At 46.2% G+C, this 16,588-nt stretch overlaps 1 protein-coding gene and 1 pseudogene across 1 annotated transcript; both read right to left on the reverse strand.

The window, feature by feature from the left end:
- Positions 1-1,813: 1,813 nt before the first annotated feature.
- On the reverse strand, positions 1,814-5,150 carry LOC133902047 (probable inactive purple acid phosphatase 27). Its single transcript, XM_062343623.1, has 10 exons — positions 4,805-5,150; positions 4,611-4,702; positions 4,431-4,515; positions 4,211-4,330; positions 4,000-4,092; positions 3,748-3,880; positions 3,275-3,356; positions 3,054-3,186; positions 2,751-2,956; positions 1,814-2,650 (listed from the first exon to the last, which is right to left on the reverse strand). Exons 1-10 carry the CDS (start codon positions 5,000-5,002, stop codon positions 1,903-1,905), a joined length of 1,890 nt encoding a protein of 629 aa, XP_062199607.1. The 5' UTR covers positions 5,003-5,150; the 3' UTR covers positions 1,814-1,902.
- A 911-nt stretch (positions 5,151-6,061) lies between these two features.
- LOC133901229 (probable auxin efflux carrier component 5b) lies at positions 6,062-15,020 on the reverse strand (annotated as a pseudogene).
- Between the last annotated feature and the right edge of the window lie 1,568 nt (positions 15,021-16,588).

The following is a 16,588-nucleotide window of genomic DNA, read 5'->3' on the forward strand; positions in this document are numbered from 1 at the left end:
GCCTTCGACCCTTTAGAGGGAGCCGAAGGTTTGTTACGGTGGCGCACGCTTATGAAAAATTGTGCAATATCATTAATGTCAATTATCATTTTAAGTACAGTGACGGTCTATTTATAGTCTGTACTTAACAACTTTCTGTTATAATTTACAACATTTCTTCTCTAACTGCTATATTCTTGATATATTCGAAGGCAATTCAGTACATTACTAAGTTCATTGACATTTTTACAATTTCACTCTTCACCATCCTCAGATTCCGATAAACGTCACCCCTTCGGTCTGGCCCCCGAAAGTCTATCGCAGACGGGACCTTTAGCACACCCTCGACCGGCTTCGGTTGACCTCCGAAGGGCCCTCAAAGGCTCTACATGCAGTGACGGCTTAGGCGCTCCCTTCAGGGGATTTTCTAGTTGAGGAGCAAGCAACATTAATTGAAATACCTCCTTCGTCCACGGGACCAAACAATAGAAGATCTAAAAAAAATTGCAAGGAGGAAGATAAGATGTTAGTGCCAACATGGCTAAATATAAGTATGGATGCAGTCCAAGAGACCTAAGTGTATTGTGAGAACTTTTTAGAGAAAATTCCTTGTGTGCCATTACAAAAGATCAAAATCCCTTCTCAACCACCAAAAATGTACTTGTCCCATATGTGCCACTGGATAATATTTTGCTACCCTCACATATCACCACCGTGAACTCCATTACGTCAAACGGCTATTATGCGTGTACTCGTTGTAGCCATGTCATAGGTTAGTCGTTTGTGGCAAATGTTTAGCAAAAATTTGTGGTAGTATTTCTTCTCTGCACAAAATAGGAGTCATGTGCTTCTACGGCTTGGGAAATGCGCAAAAACAAAGGCTGTGACATTTCAAACCTGTGGTGAAAAGAAAAATGAGCGCAGGAGGTTCAGCAAACAAGGTGAACAAAACTATATGGATAGATTGCAAACCTGCGACGGAAGAACGTTGGGCCGTAGGTTGAATTATCTAAAAAATAATCTTGGTATAGTCTTGCATACCCTCAACTCTATCATGTTGAAGTTCCTGCCATCCTGGCACGAAACCTCCATGGCGTCCAGCATTACCGTGCTAGTGTTAACAATGGGCTAGCTGCCTTGTAACAAGAAGCACTTCATCGTCATCATCCGATGACAACGAATACAACACGCATTGCATGCCTAATCCGCAACGACTCATTCTGAATCGATGTAGGAGGAGTAGCAGAGAAGAGGAGAAATAATGGTGTGAAGGAGGAGCAACCGAATGGCTGCCCATATATAGAGCAGAGATATAGCTGTTGAGAAGCCGTTCGAAAAAACTAGCTGTTGAAATATAGCCGTTGGAATGAAGCCGTTGCAAGAAACAACCGTTACGAATAAAATATACTATATGAGATATGGAGAGTGTGATTTGGCTAGTCTGCTAGAGTGTGTAGAAATATGAAGAATAAATCTTTTAGAGTGGATAGCTAAATGGAGATATAGACAGTTAAATTTGACTAGTGTACTGGAGTTACTCTTAGTATGGATAGAAGTTTTGTATTTTTTTAGTTATTAGATTGACCTAAAACTTAAAAAACAAACTAGAGATTTACTCCCACCTAATTAAATTAAAAAAACTAAATAACGATCCAAAACTATCTAACTAAATAATGATCCAAAACTATCTATTAAATACTCATTTGCATTCCTCCTCGTTAGTAATGACCACAAAAGCATGCAGATGTCAGCGCTAACATAGTCATCGTAAATGTGTAACAAATCAAATTTTCTTTGGGTTAAAATATTTGTGTACGACTGATTACCACGTAGCAGCACTACGAAATTGAAGACACCAGGGGTCCCATTTGGAACGCATGATCTGAACAGAAAACACTAACTCTCTGCCTAATTCTCTACAGATCAGTTGGCCAAAGTGTGGGGCGCGCAGCTGTCGACCGTGCACGCCAGGACGTCCTTGTAGTCCCTGCTGATGTTGAACGCGTCGTGCGCGGCGCCGTCGTCGCTGTGGATGAACTCCACCCGCAGCGTCGAGTGGTCGCTCGCCGTGAGCTTCACGTACCCGAAGCTCTCGTCCCGGACCACGCTCCACTGCGGCCACGGACCGGCGGAGTAGTTCCTCAGCTTGGCGCCGCCTGTGCCGGCCACGACGTGGATCGTCCCGCCCATCGCGCCGGAGTAGCTTCCCTTGTCCTTCTTCCCGTCCATGCACGTGTTCTCGTACACCGGGCAGGTGCGCTCGTAGTTGTGGACGTGGCCGTAGATGGCGAGGTCGACGCGGTGCTTCTGCCACAGGCCCTGCAGGGTCCGCCCCATGGGCTCCGAGAAGGATCCCTCCGTCGCGTAGTAGTCGTTGGAGGAGTAGCCCAGCGGGCGGTGCGCCGCGAAGACCAGCCACGGCTGGTGCTTCCGGTCCGCCGACGCGAAGCACCGCTCCAGGAACGCGTACTGCTCCGACCCCGGCCGCCAGTCGTGCTCCGTGTCGCCGACGCAGAACCGGAACATGCCGTAGTCCGCCGCGTACCAGAACTTGCCCCGGTTCTCGGCGGGCACGTAGAAGTAGGTCTCCGCCGGCACGCCGCACTCGCCGTGGGAGTCGTTGCCGTTGTAGAAGCCTCCCGTGTCCTGGTAAGTCCTCTCATGGTTGCCGCTGCATTGAGGAGAACGCATGTGTAACAACTGCACGCTTAGCTTCAAAGATTCAGGAAGTGATCGAACAGTGGCTGGAAAATTGGTAGGATCCGACGAACCTTGCCACCATGTACGGCACCTTTGAGGCTATCGGCTCGATCTGCGCGGTGAACTGATCCCACTGCGCGACGAAGCCATTGGCGTAGGAGAGGTCTCCGATGTGGAACACGGCGTCGTAGTTCTGCAGGTCCTTGATCAGCCGGTCGGTGGTCACCTGCGCCCCGGGCTGGAACCCGGCGAGCTCATTGCTCCCATCAGTTTGCCCCTGCCAAAGTGAAAATGTGTTGTCATGTAGTATGCATTTCGCATTGTCATGCTCCAGGAGACACAAATCTGCACAAAACTTTGGTCAAAATTCTTACCAGGCCCATGTCACCGAAGACCACAACTCGCTGGAGCGAGTCCTGGCCAGGGAAAGGCGATGCACGGAAGGCGGAGGACTTGCCCCATACCACGGTTCCATTTGGTAGTTCATGCCCAATCTGATAAGAATACCTGAAGAACAGTGTATGGATAGCATGATTATAACGAGCAAAATTACGGACTGCAAAGTGAACGCCTATTCTGTTAGTGTTCGTCATACTCTCTGTTCGGCCACAAGTCCTTCAAGAAGGCTGTGTGGATGAAACCGGGGTCTCTGTATCCTTCCGCATTCGCTGGTTTACCTGCAATTATTTTTCAGTAAAATGATCACAACGTAAAACCTAACCATTCAATATTGAATCTGAATGTAAAACATGCATGTACGTCTGGTGTTACTAGTAGGGTGCATTTAGTTTGAACACAAAAATCCCACTAGAGCATGCAGTGATGTGGATGCATAGTAAGTTTATTTGCGTTGAGATTTATATTGTAAGGGTAAATAAAAAAATATAGGATAAACGATTAAATCAATGGATAGATGAGTATTATGTGAGAGAGATGAATAATTAAGATAGATCGTGCGTACGCAAGGATATGAGGAGTTGCATTTTCAGTTTAGTTTGTGCGGGATCTTTTTTGTTCACACAATTTGAATGTTTTTGGTTGTAAAAATAAAATTGTCTCGAGCTATACCACACAAATGCCTCTGCGTGTAGGTGAGGGTGCCGGCCGGCGTCCGTTTGGAACTCTCCTCTCCCTTCATTCTCCACTCCACAAAGGGGTAGGCTTCGTTGATGTTGTACCCGCTTGTCCATGTTACAGCCATCTGCGCAGAACAACAGCATGAAAGAACATGTCATTATGCTCAGCAGCATTGTGCTTCAATTGGTAGCATGTACAAAATAAGTTTTGAACGCTGTACTTTGATATGCTATGTAAGCTCACCTCATTCCATTCTTTCCCCTGAGATAGGCGTGGGAAGACAGGAGCTTTCGGGTTCGCGAAGGAGATCTTGTTTGAAACCGCGATAAGTTTAGGCTGCAAAATCATCGTAAAACTAGATTTTAGTACCATCATCACACGCATAATCCTAAATTCCAACGCACGGATAGAGTGTCCTAATTCCAAACTCAGTGTATTTCAGAACTGAACTTACGTTGTCCTTGCCGCCGGAAAACAGCCCAAACGCGTAGTCGGACCGTTGGTTGATCACCAGAAATCTCATGTTGCCGCCGCCGGTGCTCATGAAGCTCGGTGAGATATTGGCAAACATGTACTGAAACAAACACACCGAATCAACCAAGGTCAGTGAGGTCTGCACATGATTAAGCTCCGTCAGTATATGCAAAATCTTTCTTAGCCTTTTGATTGCCGACCTTAATGGGCGCCCTGGGTAACCCTGCAGGCCCCTCTTCCCCTGCTGCTGCTGCATTGGCACTTGCGCTGCCTCCAACGCTCAAACTGCAAGTCGAGATCGAAAGCGGCAACTAGGTAGAAGTAAAATTTTCTTCTTGACGACCAAATAACGATCGATCTTGAGATGAGCATGAGCGTACCTGAAATCGGCAGGCGAGAAGAGCGCGACCCAGTGGTCCGCGGACGGCGCCGGCGCAGTGAAGTTGACGGTCACCCAGGCGAAATCCTCCCCCTGCCGGCCGTCGAGGAGAAAGATGAGGAGGTTTCAGGTGTCAACGCACGTACGTCTACAAGTAGTGATCACGTGACGCGCGGTGGGCGTGTGTGTACTCACGTTCTCGCCAAGCACGTCGGGCGAGGCGTGGACGACAGCGGCCGAGTCCATCGCGACCCGCGCGGCCTGCATCTTCAGCGTCGACAGCGGCTGGACGTTGTCCGTCGTCGAGTCCTCCACGGCGACGGCCGCCGCGGTGGCCATCAGCGCGGCGACCACTGTCGCCATGAACAGCGACGGCGGCACGCCTGCCCCCATCGATCGATCCTCTCTACCGAGGATGGTGCACAAGGCAGCAGGGGAAGATCGCACGACAGGAAAGAAGCGGTTGCGAGTATATAGCAAGTTCGTTTGACTCGTGAGTCGTGACCGCGGGAGATTGTTAGGTGTTTCGTCTCTCTAACTCTCTATCTCTATCTCGATGTTGACATGTGGGGCCAAGCAATCAGTGTCCTCCTATTTTCTTTACGGAAATCCTGAAGATTAAGACTTTAATTCGGTTAATTAAATTCATTAGTTTCTTGGTGAGTTATCGTCCTAGAGAATGTAATAAAGTTGCTCATGCTATGGCAGCATTGGGATGTAAGAGTCCAACGTGTACACTCATGGGATGGTATCCCGCCGTCTGTGAAGGACTTGGTGACCATAATTGTATGAATTAGGTACTGATTCTTAACCTAAATACTAAGCGCATCATTAAACAACAGAATTGCTTAACTAACATTGATTAGGAGAAGCCATTAGTTGAGGTCTTCACGGAGGATGTAGAGCCACGAACACACCGGAATCCTCCTCCAACGGTGACGGCCTTCAAACTGGTGATTGGGACCAAAGCCATCAAACTGGTTTCGCCACCGATCATGACGCGCACGTGGGCCTCGGTCCTCTTTAGACTCGGCCAAGTTAGTTAGGATACCAGACGATCACAGCTAACATAATATTGTTGTGTCTATTGGTTAATGAAATTTCTATTCCACTAAAAAAATGAACATTGGGATTGCAGGGGAGATTAACCATGCAAAGATCGAGTTGGTTTATTGATCCAAGTTGTAGGATTGAAGCTGTACGAATTCTCGTATAAGCAACAGAAAGTGAAGAACAGAAGTACAGAACAGATGGTACAAAAAGAGAGCAGAACAGAGACGCTGTGCCGTGCGGATTGGTGGTGAACTGATGATAGGTTCTGTCTGATCTACGTACAAAGCAACGTTCCATTCCAGTGAGGCACTGGGCACTAATGGGTTTAGGGCATTCCTAATGTTGGTTCTTTACACAATAATTAGATGTCCACCTAAGCAAAAAAGATGACATGACAAGTAATTTAAAGAGGAGAGAATGAACTTGTTTCTTAGAAACTAGCTCTTTGACCAATCCTAAATGAGTGTGAAATAATAAATTATCTTAGAAGTACTAAAACTAACAACATATGTATATATTGAAAACTTATTTCTTAACATTAATGTTTACTCTATCTCTCCTGTTAAACATCGTATAGGAAACAAGATATTAGAAGTAGCCTTAGTACATAACAGACGATTAACACCGGCAGCGATGCCAACGTCCCGACTATAATCCTGCAAAATCCCAACCAGATTTCAGGGTTAATCTTCTCAAGTAAGAAATAAACAGGCCCAGAAATATAAACGACGGTTTGCTTACGCAGTGCTGAGCACGTCAGCGTGCAGATCATACTCCCTTGCAAAGTTGAACGTTGCGACAGATTGAGGCAGCGCCGCCTGTCAACAAGAAGGGGAAGAGTAACTGGTTCGTTCAACATTCTCGTTCGGTAGCAAACAGAGACGCTCGATGTGACCACTGTACTTTGAACGCAGCCGTTACCTGCACAATCGCGAAGCGCAGAAGGTCGCCGCGGAGCCCCAGAGCGGCGGCTCCGACGGCGGCGGCCGCCGGTCCGGCGACGAACCTCAGCGCCAAGCTGAGCGCCGTCAAGCGTGCGCCGCACATGGTGAACTTCTGCAGCGCGATGAACAAACCTGCAACCAGCAGAACGTACGCACGCTATGTACTTAATTATGTAGCAATTTGTTTGCTTATATAGCTAGTTATCTAGCTGATTACCCATGCTAAACATCCCCAGTCCGATCCCGAACTTGGACACGATCAAGACCGAGCCATCGACGATGCTTGGAAGCTCCAAGAGTGCCACCTGCATGTACGTATGAGACACCGGCCACAACTTAGCATCCGCTCAACAAGCATATAGAGGGAGGAATCAAATGCCGTAAGTATTTGGCGGGAACAAGCCAGTGTATGTGACCACTATTTGGTGGAGAAGCTGCCGCTTAATCTCGCATCGTGCAAGTGACCACTTTTTACTCTTTATACCGTTGAATTGTCTCTGAGATTGATATTGGAGCTTTGTGAGCTGTTGGAAGTGAGCTTTACTCCTGCGCGAATCTCAAAGCTATTCCGTTGGCAAGAATAGCAAAAGTGGTGGTTCAGTATTTCTTATTGGGAAATACAAGTCCACGTCTTATTGGGAAGTATAAGTCATGACTTATCTCACATGTTTATATATTCTATATTTCTACCATGCAAAGATCGAGTTGGTTTATTGATCCAAGTTGTAGGATTGAAGCTGTACGAATTCTCGTATAAGCAACAGAAAGTGAAGAACAGAAGTACAGAACAGATGGTACAAAAAGAGAGCAGAACAGAGACGCTGTGCCGTGCGGATTGGTGGTGAACTGGTGATAGGTTCTGTCTGATCTACGTACAAAGCAACGTTCCATTCCAGTGAGGCACTGGGCACTAATGGGTTTAGGGCATTCCTAATGTTGGTTTTTTACGACAATAATTGGATATCCACCTAAGCAAAAAAGATGACATGGCAAGCAATTTAAAGATGAGAGAATGTGTTGTAAAATAGGCGATAAATAGAGCATAAATATTATTTCATAGAGGCAAATACCATAATAGTAATTCGAACTATCTATATACATAATAAAGTAATTGCACAACTGAAAAGGGACAGCAACAACATTATTCAACATGTGTACTTAAATAGCCGAATTGCTGAGCAGAGCATATGAGCAATTATTCCAAAAGACTGACAGCAGAATAATAGGAGGTAAAAAATTGCTCTCAGATTTCCAAATAACAATTGGCCTCAAGACTCAAATGTCTTGCTCCCAAATTGTTCTACAAATTTCATCATTGATTGGGCTATTGCAAAGATCTCAACTAGCAAACAGAGTTTGGACATTATATCAAAATAAACCACTGGACAGTGAGCTGCAAAATCACAGAGTGCCTCTAACTGAATGTATTCTGTAATTTCAGAACTAACAAAAGCATACAGGTAGTGAAGCCTACAAAGGATTGCCATCACCATATTCATCTAGTAAAGACAAGAACTTGCCATCTCTGTATAGCTACAGACAAACATCAGAATACCATCAGCAGCCCACAAGTCCAGTGCATCACAGCAGCTCATAAATCCAGAGCACCACAACCCTATTGCTATTGTTCTTGACTAATAGCCCAATCTCAGACTATACCAATCATCACAGAGCAGAAATCAGACAGAGGGATTAGGGAGGATATTACTCACAGCGAAATTCGACCAAAATCGAAAAGAAGTGAGGCTAGGAACGACTCATATGCCGCTGTCCCAGAAAACCTAGCACCCGCCGTTGCCGACGGCGTGAAGGAAATCGGAGATACAAAGCCTCTCCACACTGCCACTGCACGCGTGGATGAACTTCAGCCGTGCAGCTCCGGCCACCAACAAGTTCCTCTTCCCGGCCCCAAGAAATCAGATCGAGCACCCAATAAATCAGGACTCAATCTCCCCAGTACAGGCCGGAAAGGAACCAGGGAAAAAGGTGAGAAAAATCACTCCAAATCAGGTATCCCAGAGGAGAGGAGGAAGCACATAAGAAGGGGAGGCTCACGCAGCACATCCTGGCCGACGAATCTGCCCCAGAACCGCATACCCGAGGGAAACGGATATGGCAGTTTCGCCGCCGCCGCCGCAATTTCCCCAGCCAGCCTCATGCTTATCCACCTGAGGATCCCTGGCTGTGCAACCCTAGAGCTGGCTGCTGCTTTTGCAGCACGACAAAAGGGCCAGGGCCAAAACAAGCGAGAAGAAAAGGCCGGCCCAACCAGCTACCTGGAGACAGTCCAATAGTAAAATTTCTGAAAAAATACAACAGAATGAACTTATTTGTTATAAAAGAAACTAACTTTTTGAGCAATCCTAAATGAGTGTGAAACGATAAATTATCTTAGAAGTCCTCGAAAAACTAACAACACATGTATATATTAAAAACTTATTTCTTAACATTAATGTTTACTCTATCTCTCGTGTTCGGATAGGAAACAAGATATTGGAAGTGGCCTTAGTTTACCTATCTTATGAGGCCAAGAACAACATAACAGACGATTAACACCGGCAGCGATGCCAACGTCCCGACTATAACCCTGCAAAATCCCAACCAGATTTCAGGGTTAATCTTCTCAAGTATGAAATAAACAGGCCCAGAAATATAAACGACGGTTTGCTTATGCAGTGCTGAGCACGTCAGCGTGCAGATCATGCTCCCTTGCAAAGTTGAACGTTGCGACAGATTGAGGCAGCGCCGCCTGTCAACAAGAAGGGGAAGAGTAACTGGTTCGTTCAACATTCTCTTTCGGTAGCAAACAGAGATGCTCGATGTGACTACTGTACTTTGAGCGCAGCCGTTACCTGCACAATCGCGAAGCGCAGAAGGTCGCCGCGGAGCCCCAGAGCGGCGGCTCCGACGGAGGCGGCCGCCGGTCCGGCGATGAACCTCAGCGCCAAGCTGAGCGCCGTCAAGCGTGCGCCGCACATGGTGAACTTCTCCTGCAGCGCGATGAACAAACCTGCAACCAGCAGAACGTACGCACGCAGGGCCGGCCCTTGGGGGGGGCGGGCAGTGCGGCCGCGCCGGGGCCCCAACTCGCAGGGGCCCCCAACGGCCCGACTGCAGCCTGCAAATCCCAGGCCATTATCCCATAGCGCCGAGCCGCCGACGCGTGACGCCGCAACAGTCAACACCGAGCCGCCGAAGCCGCCGAACGCCCGAAGAAAGATCGAAGTCCCGTCCCGATTCCCGAACCGTCGTCCGCCGACTCGCCGAGGCCGAGGCGCCGAAGGAGAAGGAGTGAAGGACCGCCTGAGTGGCTGAGTCCGCTGACCGCCGTCCGCCGTCCGCTCCGCCCGGTGGCCGGTCACCGGTGCCCGTGAGTCCGCCGAACGCCCGAAGATTCCCGATTCCGAACCGTCGTCCGCAGTCCGCTGAGGCGCCGAACTGCCGAAGGTCGAAGGAGAAGGACGGACCGCCTGAGTCCGCCGTCCGCCCGGTGCCCACATGCCACAGCCCACTCACTCTGGCCTCTGGTCCGCCGTCCGCCCGGGCCCCGTCCGCCGTCCGCCGTGGCGCCGTCCAACTGACAACTGTCCAAGTCCGCCCGGTGGCCTGTGCGGCAGTGCGGCTGTGCCCTTGAGACTTGAGTCCGCGGCGTCCGCCGTCCGCCGTCTGCCGACTGCCGTCTGGCTGCGGTCTGCGGTCCGCCGTCCGCGCCCTGGTCTGGTCGGCTACTCAGCTCATCGGCTGGTCCGTCCGCCGTCCGCCCAGGCCTGCGTGTGCGGGTGGCCGGGTGCGTCCGTGCGTGCCACTGTGCCAGATTGCAGTGCAGATTGCAGACTTGCAGAGTTGCAGACTTGCAGTTGCAGTGCTGGTGGTCGGTCCGTCGGTGGAGTCAGCCACTCAGGCCTCAGCCCTCAGGTGGTCAGGCCTGCTGCCTGCAGCCACAGAGCCATAGCCACTTCGTTCGGTTCAATCGTTCCTCACGTCAGCAGATTTAAGGTTAATTTCAATTAAACTCATTTTTTTATATTGTAACTTTGTAATTTATATGAGTTCAACCACTAACATGTTACTTTTTTTAATTATCAGTTCGTCTAGGTATCATGTCATTGAGAAAGTACGCATCGGGTAGCGAAAAAAGGAAAAAGAGAAAACAAGTGGATGAGTTAATAGAATCACAGAAGGGGGCAATGGACAAATTCTTAAGGAGTAATACGGGCAGTTCACGAAACTCAGATGAGTGGGCGATAGTTGCTGTGGAGGAACAAACTAATGTGAACGATGATGACCAAGGTCCTACCCCTACAGAAGACAATGTTGACATCAATGAGGATGATAACAATGTAAGTGGTCATGACAATATATTTAATTCATCTGCTACAAAATCTGCTAGTGTTGATGACTAGCCGGTTTTTACTACGGATATTTATGATCCAAGAAATTGGGATAATCTTGATAACAAAGCTAGGGATATATTAGTGGAGAAGGGGCCTATAAGAGAAGAAAATATTGTATTCCCTTTAGATGACAACTCAAGACATTTTTCGTATACTCATTTCTCTAGAAAAATGAGCAATGGGGAGGTTCATGACAGAAAATGGTTAGTGTATTCGAAGCATGTTGATAGAGTGTTTTGCTTTAGTTGTAAGATTTTCAATTCTAGAAATTGCAAGAGTTCATTGGGGCGTGATGGATTTAGAGATTGGAGGCATATTAGTGAGAGGCTTAAAGAACATGAAGTTAGTGTCGAGCATATTACCAACATGACCTCTTGGAATGAATTGAGAGCTAGATTGAGGAAAAGTGAAACAATTGACAAAGATTTACAACAGCAAATCACAAAGGAGAAAGAACGTATAAGACAAGTTTTACTAAGAATAATTGCCATTGTCAAATTTCTTGGTAAACGTAATTTGGCTTTTAGAGGATCCAATGAGCAACTCTATAATGATCATAATGGCAATTTCTTAGCTTGTGTTGAGATGGTTGCAGAATTTGACTTGGTGATGCAAGACCATCTTAGACGTATTCAAAATAATGAGATTCATTATCATTATCTTAGTCATAAAATTCAGAATGAGTTGGTCTCTCTTTTGGCTTCTGATATTACAAATTCTATCGTAAAGATCGTGAAAGAGGCAAAATATTTCTCCATTATCCTAGATTGTACACCAGATGTGAGTCATCAAGAGCAAATGAGTTTGTTGGTTCGATGTGTTAATATGTCCGATGGCAAAATAAAATTAGAGGAGTTTTTTTTGGGTTTCTTGATGGTGGATGATACATCTGGTTCAGGACTTTTCAATGTATTGATTGATTCTATCAAGTCTTTTGGTCTTAATATTGATGATATTAGGGGTCAAGGTTATGATAACGGTTCTAACATGAAAGGAAAATACAAGGGGGTGCAAAGACGATTGCTTGATATTAATCGAAGAGCTTTGTATATGCCATGTGCTTGCCACAGTCTTAATCTTACTCTTTGTGACATGGCTAAATCATGTGCTAAAGCTATTTCATTTTTTGGAATTGTGCAACGGATATATGTATTGTTTTCTGGTTCTACCAAAAGATGGAAAGTTTTGCTCGAGCATATTCCAAGTTTAACTGTGAAATCGTTGTGCAATACTCGTTGGGAGAGTCGAATCAAAAGTGTAAAACCAATTAGGTATCAAGCTCCTGAGCTAAGGTCAGCTTTGTTAAATTTAAGGGAAGCTGATGATACTGATCCCAAGGATAAGAGCGATGCAAAAAATTTATTTGAAGTGCTTGGTAGCTTTGAATTTATACTTGGTATGGTTATTTGGCATGACATTTTATTTGCTGTTAACACTGTGAGTAAGAAGTTGCAATCACCGTCCATGTGCATTGAGTCTACCTTACAGCAAATTGAAGGCATAATGAATTACTTTCACAGCTATAGAAATGAAGGATTTGCTTCTAGTCTGATCATAGCCAAAGATATTGCATCTGAAATGGGTGTAGATGCATCATTTCCAGTAAAGCGTCGTTCTATTAGGAAGAAACAGTTTGATGAAACTGATTATAATGAAGCAAATTTGCAAGCTGAGAGGGCTTTTGAAGTTGATTACTTTTTTGTTATGGTTGATGTGGCAATCACTTCATTGAAAACTAGATTTGAAGAACTCCAAGAATTCAAAAGTATATTTGGGTTTTTAATGAGCTCAACAATCTTGAAGTCATTGGATGGTATTGAACTAAAAGACCGTTGTACTAAATTTGCAGAAACTTTCTCTCTAAAGGGTTCATCTGATGTTGAGTTAAATGATCTCATTTCTGAGTTAAGTGTTATGCAGTTGACTTTACCAGATAGACCAATGTCTGCCATGGAGATTTTTGAGTTTGTCAGAAATGCAGATTGTTATCCTAATATTTCTGTTGCTTATCGGATCTTATTTACTGTACCAGTGACTGTGGCATCTGCCGAAAGAAGCTTTTCAAAGTTGAAATTATTGAAGAACCATTTGAGGTCTACAATGTCACAAGAAAGATTAAACGGTCTGGCAACTTTATGCATTGAGAAGAAATTATTGGATGAGATTGATATTGATACAATCATCAATGACTTCGCATCTAGAAATATCCGAAGAAATTTTTAAGGTAATATGTTTGAAGTATTCCATATAAATATTGTTTTTATTCTATTTAAGTTTTTTTCGGTAACAACTCAAATATATTTAGGGCCCTATGTTTAATTTCGCACCGGGCCCAAAAATTCTCAGGACCGGCCCTGTACGCACGCTATGTACTTAATTATGTAGCAATGTGTTTGCTTATATAGCTAGTTATCTAGCTGATTACCCATGCTAAACATCCCCAGTCCGATCCCGGACTTGGACACGATCAAGACCGAGCCATCGACGATGCTTGGAAGCTCCAAGAGTGCCACCTGCATGTACGTATGAGACACCGGCCACAACTTAGCATCCGCTCAACCAGCATATCGAGGGGGGAATCAAATGCCGTAAGTATTTGGCGGGAACAAGTCAGTGTATGTGACCACTATTTGGTGGAGAAGCTGCCGCTTAATCTCGCATCGTGCAAGCGACCACTTTTTACTCTTTATACCGTTGAATTGTCTCTGAGGTTGATATTGGAGCTTTGTGAGCTGTTGGAAGTGAGCTTTACTCCGGCGCGAATCTCAAAGCTATTCTGTTGGCAAGAATAGCAAAAGTGGTGGTTCAGTTTTTTTTATTGGGAAATACAAGTCCACATCTTATTGGGAAGTACAAGTCATGACTTATCTTACATGTTTATATATTCTATATTTCTACCTAATCTTAATCTATCATTTATCTCATTTATTCTATGATTTTTTTTACCTACCACTCTCACACGAATCTCAATATAAATAAATGATTATGATAAACCATATGTATGCAAGGGTTAATAAAAATTTCCATACTATCTTATTTGACCTCTCTGGTCTCCGCCCATGAGGGTTCGAGTCAACCGGCTTGGGTGTATCTAAGTGAGCTTCTAGCCAATTTTGAGGAGGATAATGGGTACACACCCTCTAAACTTGTCAGATGTGGTCAAGTAGGTTTCTAAAACAGTAAAATGCTCAAACTGTACACTCACACCCTTGAACTTGTTTTAAAAAACAGAAAAACATCATGTAATTTATTAATCACCGTGTCCTTTATTAAGTACATGTTTGCAATTGAAGACCACACTACCCCAAGAAGGCTTTCATAGACATTAGGGTTGTAAGCAAGCTTGAGCCCAACGGTCCTCGACAGCGGCGCCTAGAACGACCACCCGGTCGTCTTCCGGTCATCTCCTGGCTGACAGACGTTGTTGCTCTCTAGACTGGCGGATGAGCAGCTGTCTTCCCCACAAGCGCCGTCGTCGGGAAGCGGCATTAGCCAGGCCTTCCTCACCTCGAACACGACCAACATCAGCGGGAACCACACGACGATCTGCATCATCGACATCTGCACGGCGATGTCGTGCGCCCACTTGCCGTACATGGCGTCCAGCAACGGGATGCCCATAAGGAGCGCGTTGTTGAGCGCAACGAGCAAGAAGCTGATGATGCACAACGCGTAGGAGCACCCTCCGCCACCACCGGCGCCGTCGTCGTTGCCGCCTCTGCGCCTCCTGCCCGTGGACCAATGGCACGCAGCCGCCCAGCCAGTGATGGCCAGCACAAGGAGCTTGGAGACGATGTCGGCGGCCAGGACGCGGTAGCTCGCGGTGAACGTGCCAGCGCGGGCGATGAGGTCAAAGCCGGAGAATGGGAATGCGAAGTAGATCACAAGGCGGTTGACGGCGCCGCACTGGTCCGGTGTGAAGAGCTTCCACCACAGCATTGATCCGTAGCCGAGGGCAAGAGCGAAGTAGAGTGGCGCCATGGCCACTACCACCTTGTACACGTCATCCCACCCTGTCATCATCGCCCTCTCTCTCTCTCGGATTTGGTTTAGTGAGAAGTTCTCAAAGTCTGAGAGATGTGCCATGTGCGTCGAGCATGCTTTTTTTTCTTACCTTTGGACCAATCGGGCCAATTAAGTTGTAGATTAGGATGATGCTCAGTCAGGTCACTCGCTAGGTCAATTAGTAATATGGTTACTAGTTGACCTAAACAAAAAATAATATTGTTACTAGTTGATGCTTCATCGGATTCTTTTTGCGCAGACTCGAGCGAAACAATTCAACCACATGTGTGAACCTATTGGCCATCGACTTCAGCAGGCAAGTTTGTAAACGACTTCAACATCGCCTCCGTACTGTCCGTCGCTGACTTCAATGCCAAGCTCCATGCCCACGGAACCGAGCTACTACACAGTCTGGACTACATCTCCAGCGTCCTCCATACCGCCATCCCCAACCACGCATCTGATGCCACGACAACAACTCCATCTCTTATGGTGTTGATAGATTGAGATGCTATGACATGGAGGATGAGAGAGCTGGGCAAATCGCACAACAATCATGGATAAAGCCGTTCATGGTATTTAACGTTGGCCTTCTGAGCCTGTCATCGGCAACCTTGCCGACGTGCTCCAATTAATGCCCCCTGATTTCTCCTTGTGCCTTTTAATTTTTTAGACATAAGGGTACCAACCTGACTTTATACAGAAAGCCAAAGTCTTATAGAAAGGGGAGGAAAAGGAAAGGCCGAAGATCGGCAGCAACTTTACAGAACACGTACACTACCAGGGGAGGCACCATCCTGTAACATAGCACCAAAACATATGACACAAAGTAAAGTCCCGCAACCGAGACTAAACTGAAGCAACAAGTTGCTGAGAGTGGCTGCACCAGCAGAGAGAGACCCCCCTTCTCAGGCACGAGCTAAGCAGAGAGTAGCAGCACTAAGCCAAAAGACCAAAAGTGTTCCCAAGACATCCTTCACAGCAGGAAACTTGGCTGGTAAAGAGGACCAGGCTCAACTCTCTACGCTTGCCTGAGATGCTGAGCCACCTCCCTGAGTCTCCCAAGCTCCACCTTTGATCTTTCCTGAGCATGTAGCAAGATCTTCTACTACTGTAAAGAGGAAATAATTTTAAAAAGAATGCCAGATGGTTTAGAAAGCATCTTTTTCTCAATTGCCATTTTATTCCTCACCCTCCATAGAGTCCAGCATACTACCCCAAACTAAAAACAAAAAACTTATTTAGTTCTTTAGAGCTTCCTCCTAACCAGTTAACAGAGAAACCCCCAACGAAGAAGGGATACTGTCCCAACCCAAAGCTTCTTGTAGAACACACCACACAAACAAAACTATAGGGTAGAAAAACATAATATGGTTGCAATCCTCCACTTGCCCACACAAAGAGCAGGCAATGTCTCCAGGCCAACTCCTTTTTTTTTCAGTTGTACAACAGATTGCAGCTTATCATGGTGTGCATTTGACGGAGAAAGACCTTCACCTTGATAGGTAATTTGGAAGCCCACACCTCCTCCATTCTTCTACTAACCACCCCTCCAAAATATACCTGCTTGTAGAGAGATTTTG

Source organism: Phragmites australis, chromosome 20 (genome assembly GCF_958298935.1).
Source record: "Phragmites australis chromosome 20, lpPhrAust1.1, whole genome shotgun sequence".
NCBI classification, from domain to species: Eukaryota; Viridiplantae; Streptophyta; class Magnoliopsida; order Poales; family Poaceae; genus Phragmites; species Phragmites australis.

Coding starts and splice junctions, on each gene's coding strand:
- LOC133902047 (XM_062343623.1), bottom strand. CDS start 5,002: ATGGGGGCAGGCGTGCCGCCGTCGCTGTTCATGGCGACAGTGGTCGCC. Junction 3,881..3,999: donor AGGGGAAAGAATGGAATGAG/GTGAGCTTACAT, acceptor TGTTCTGCGCAG/ATGGCTGTAACATGGACAAG. Junction 2,957..3,053: donor TCTTCGGTGACATGGGCCTG/GTAAGAATTTTG, acceptor TCACTTTGGCAG/GGGCAAACTGATGGGAGCAA.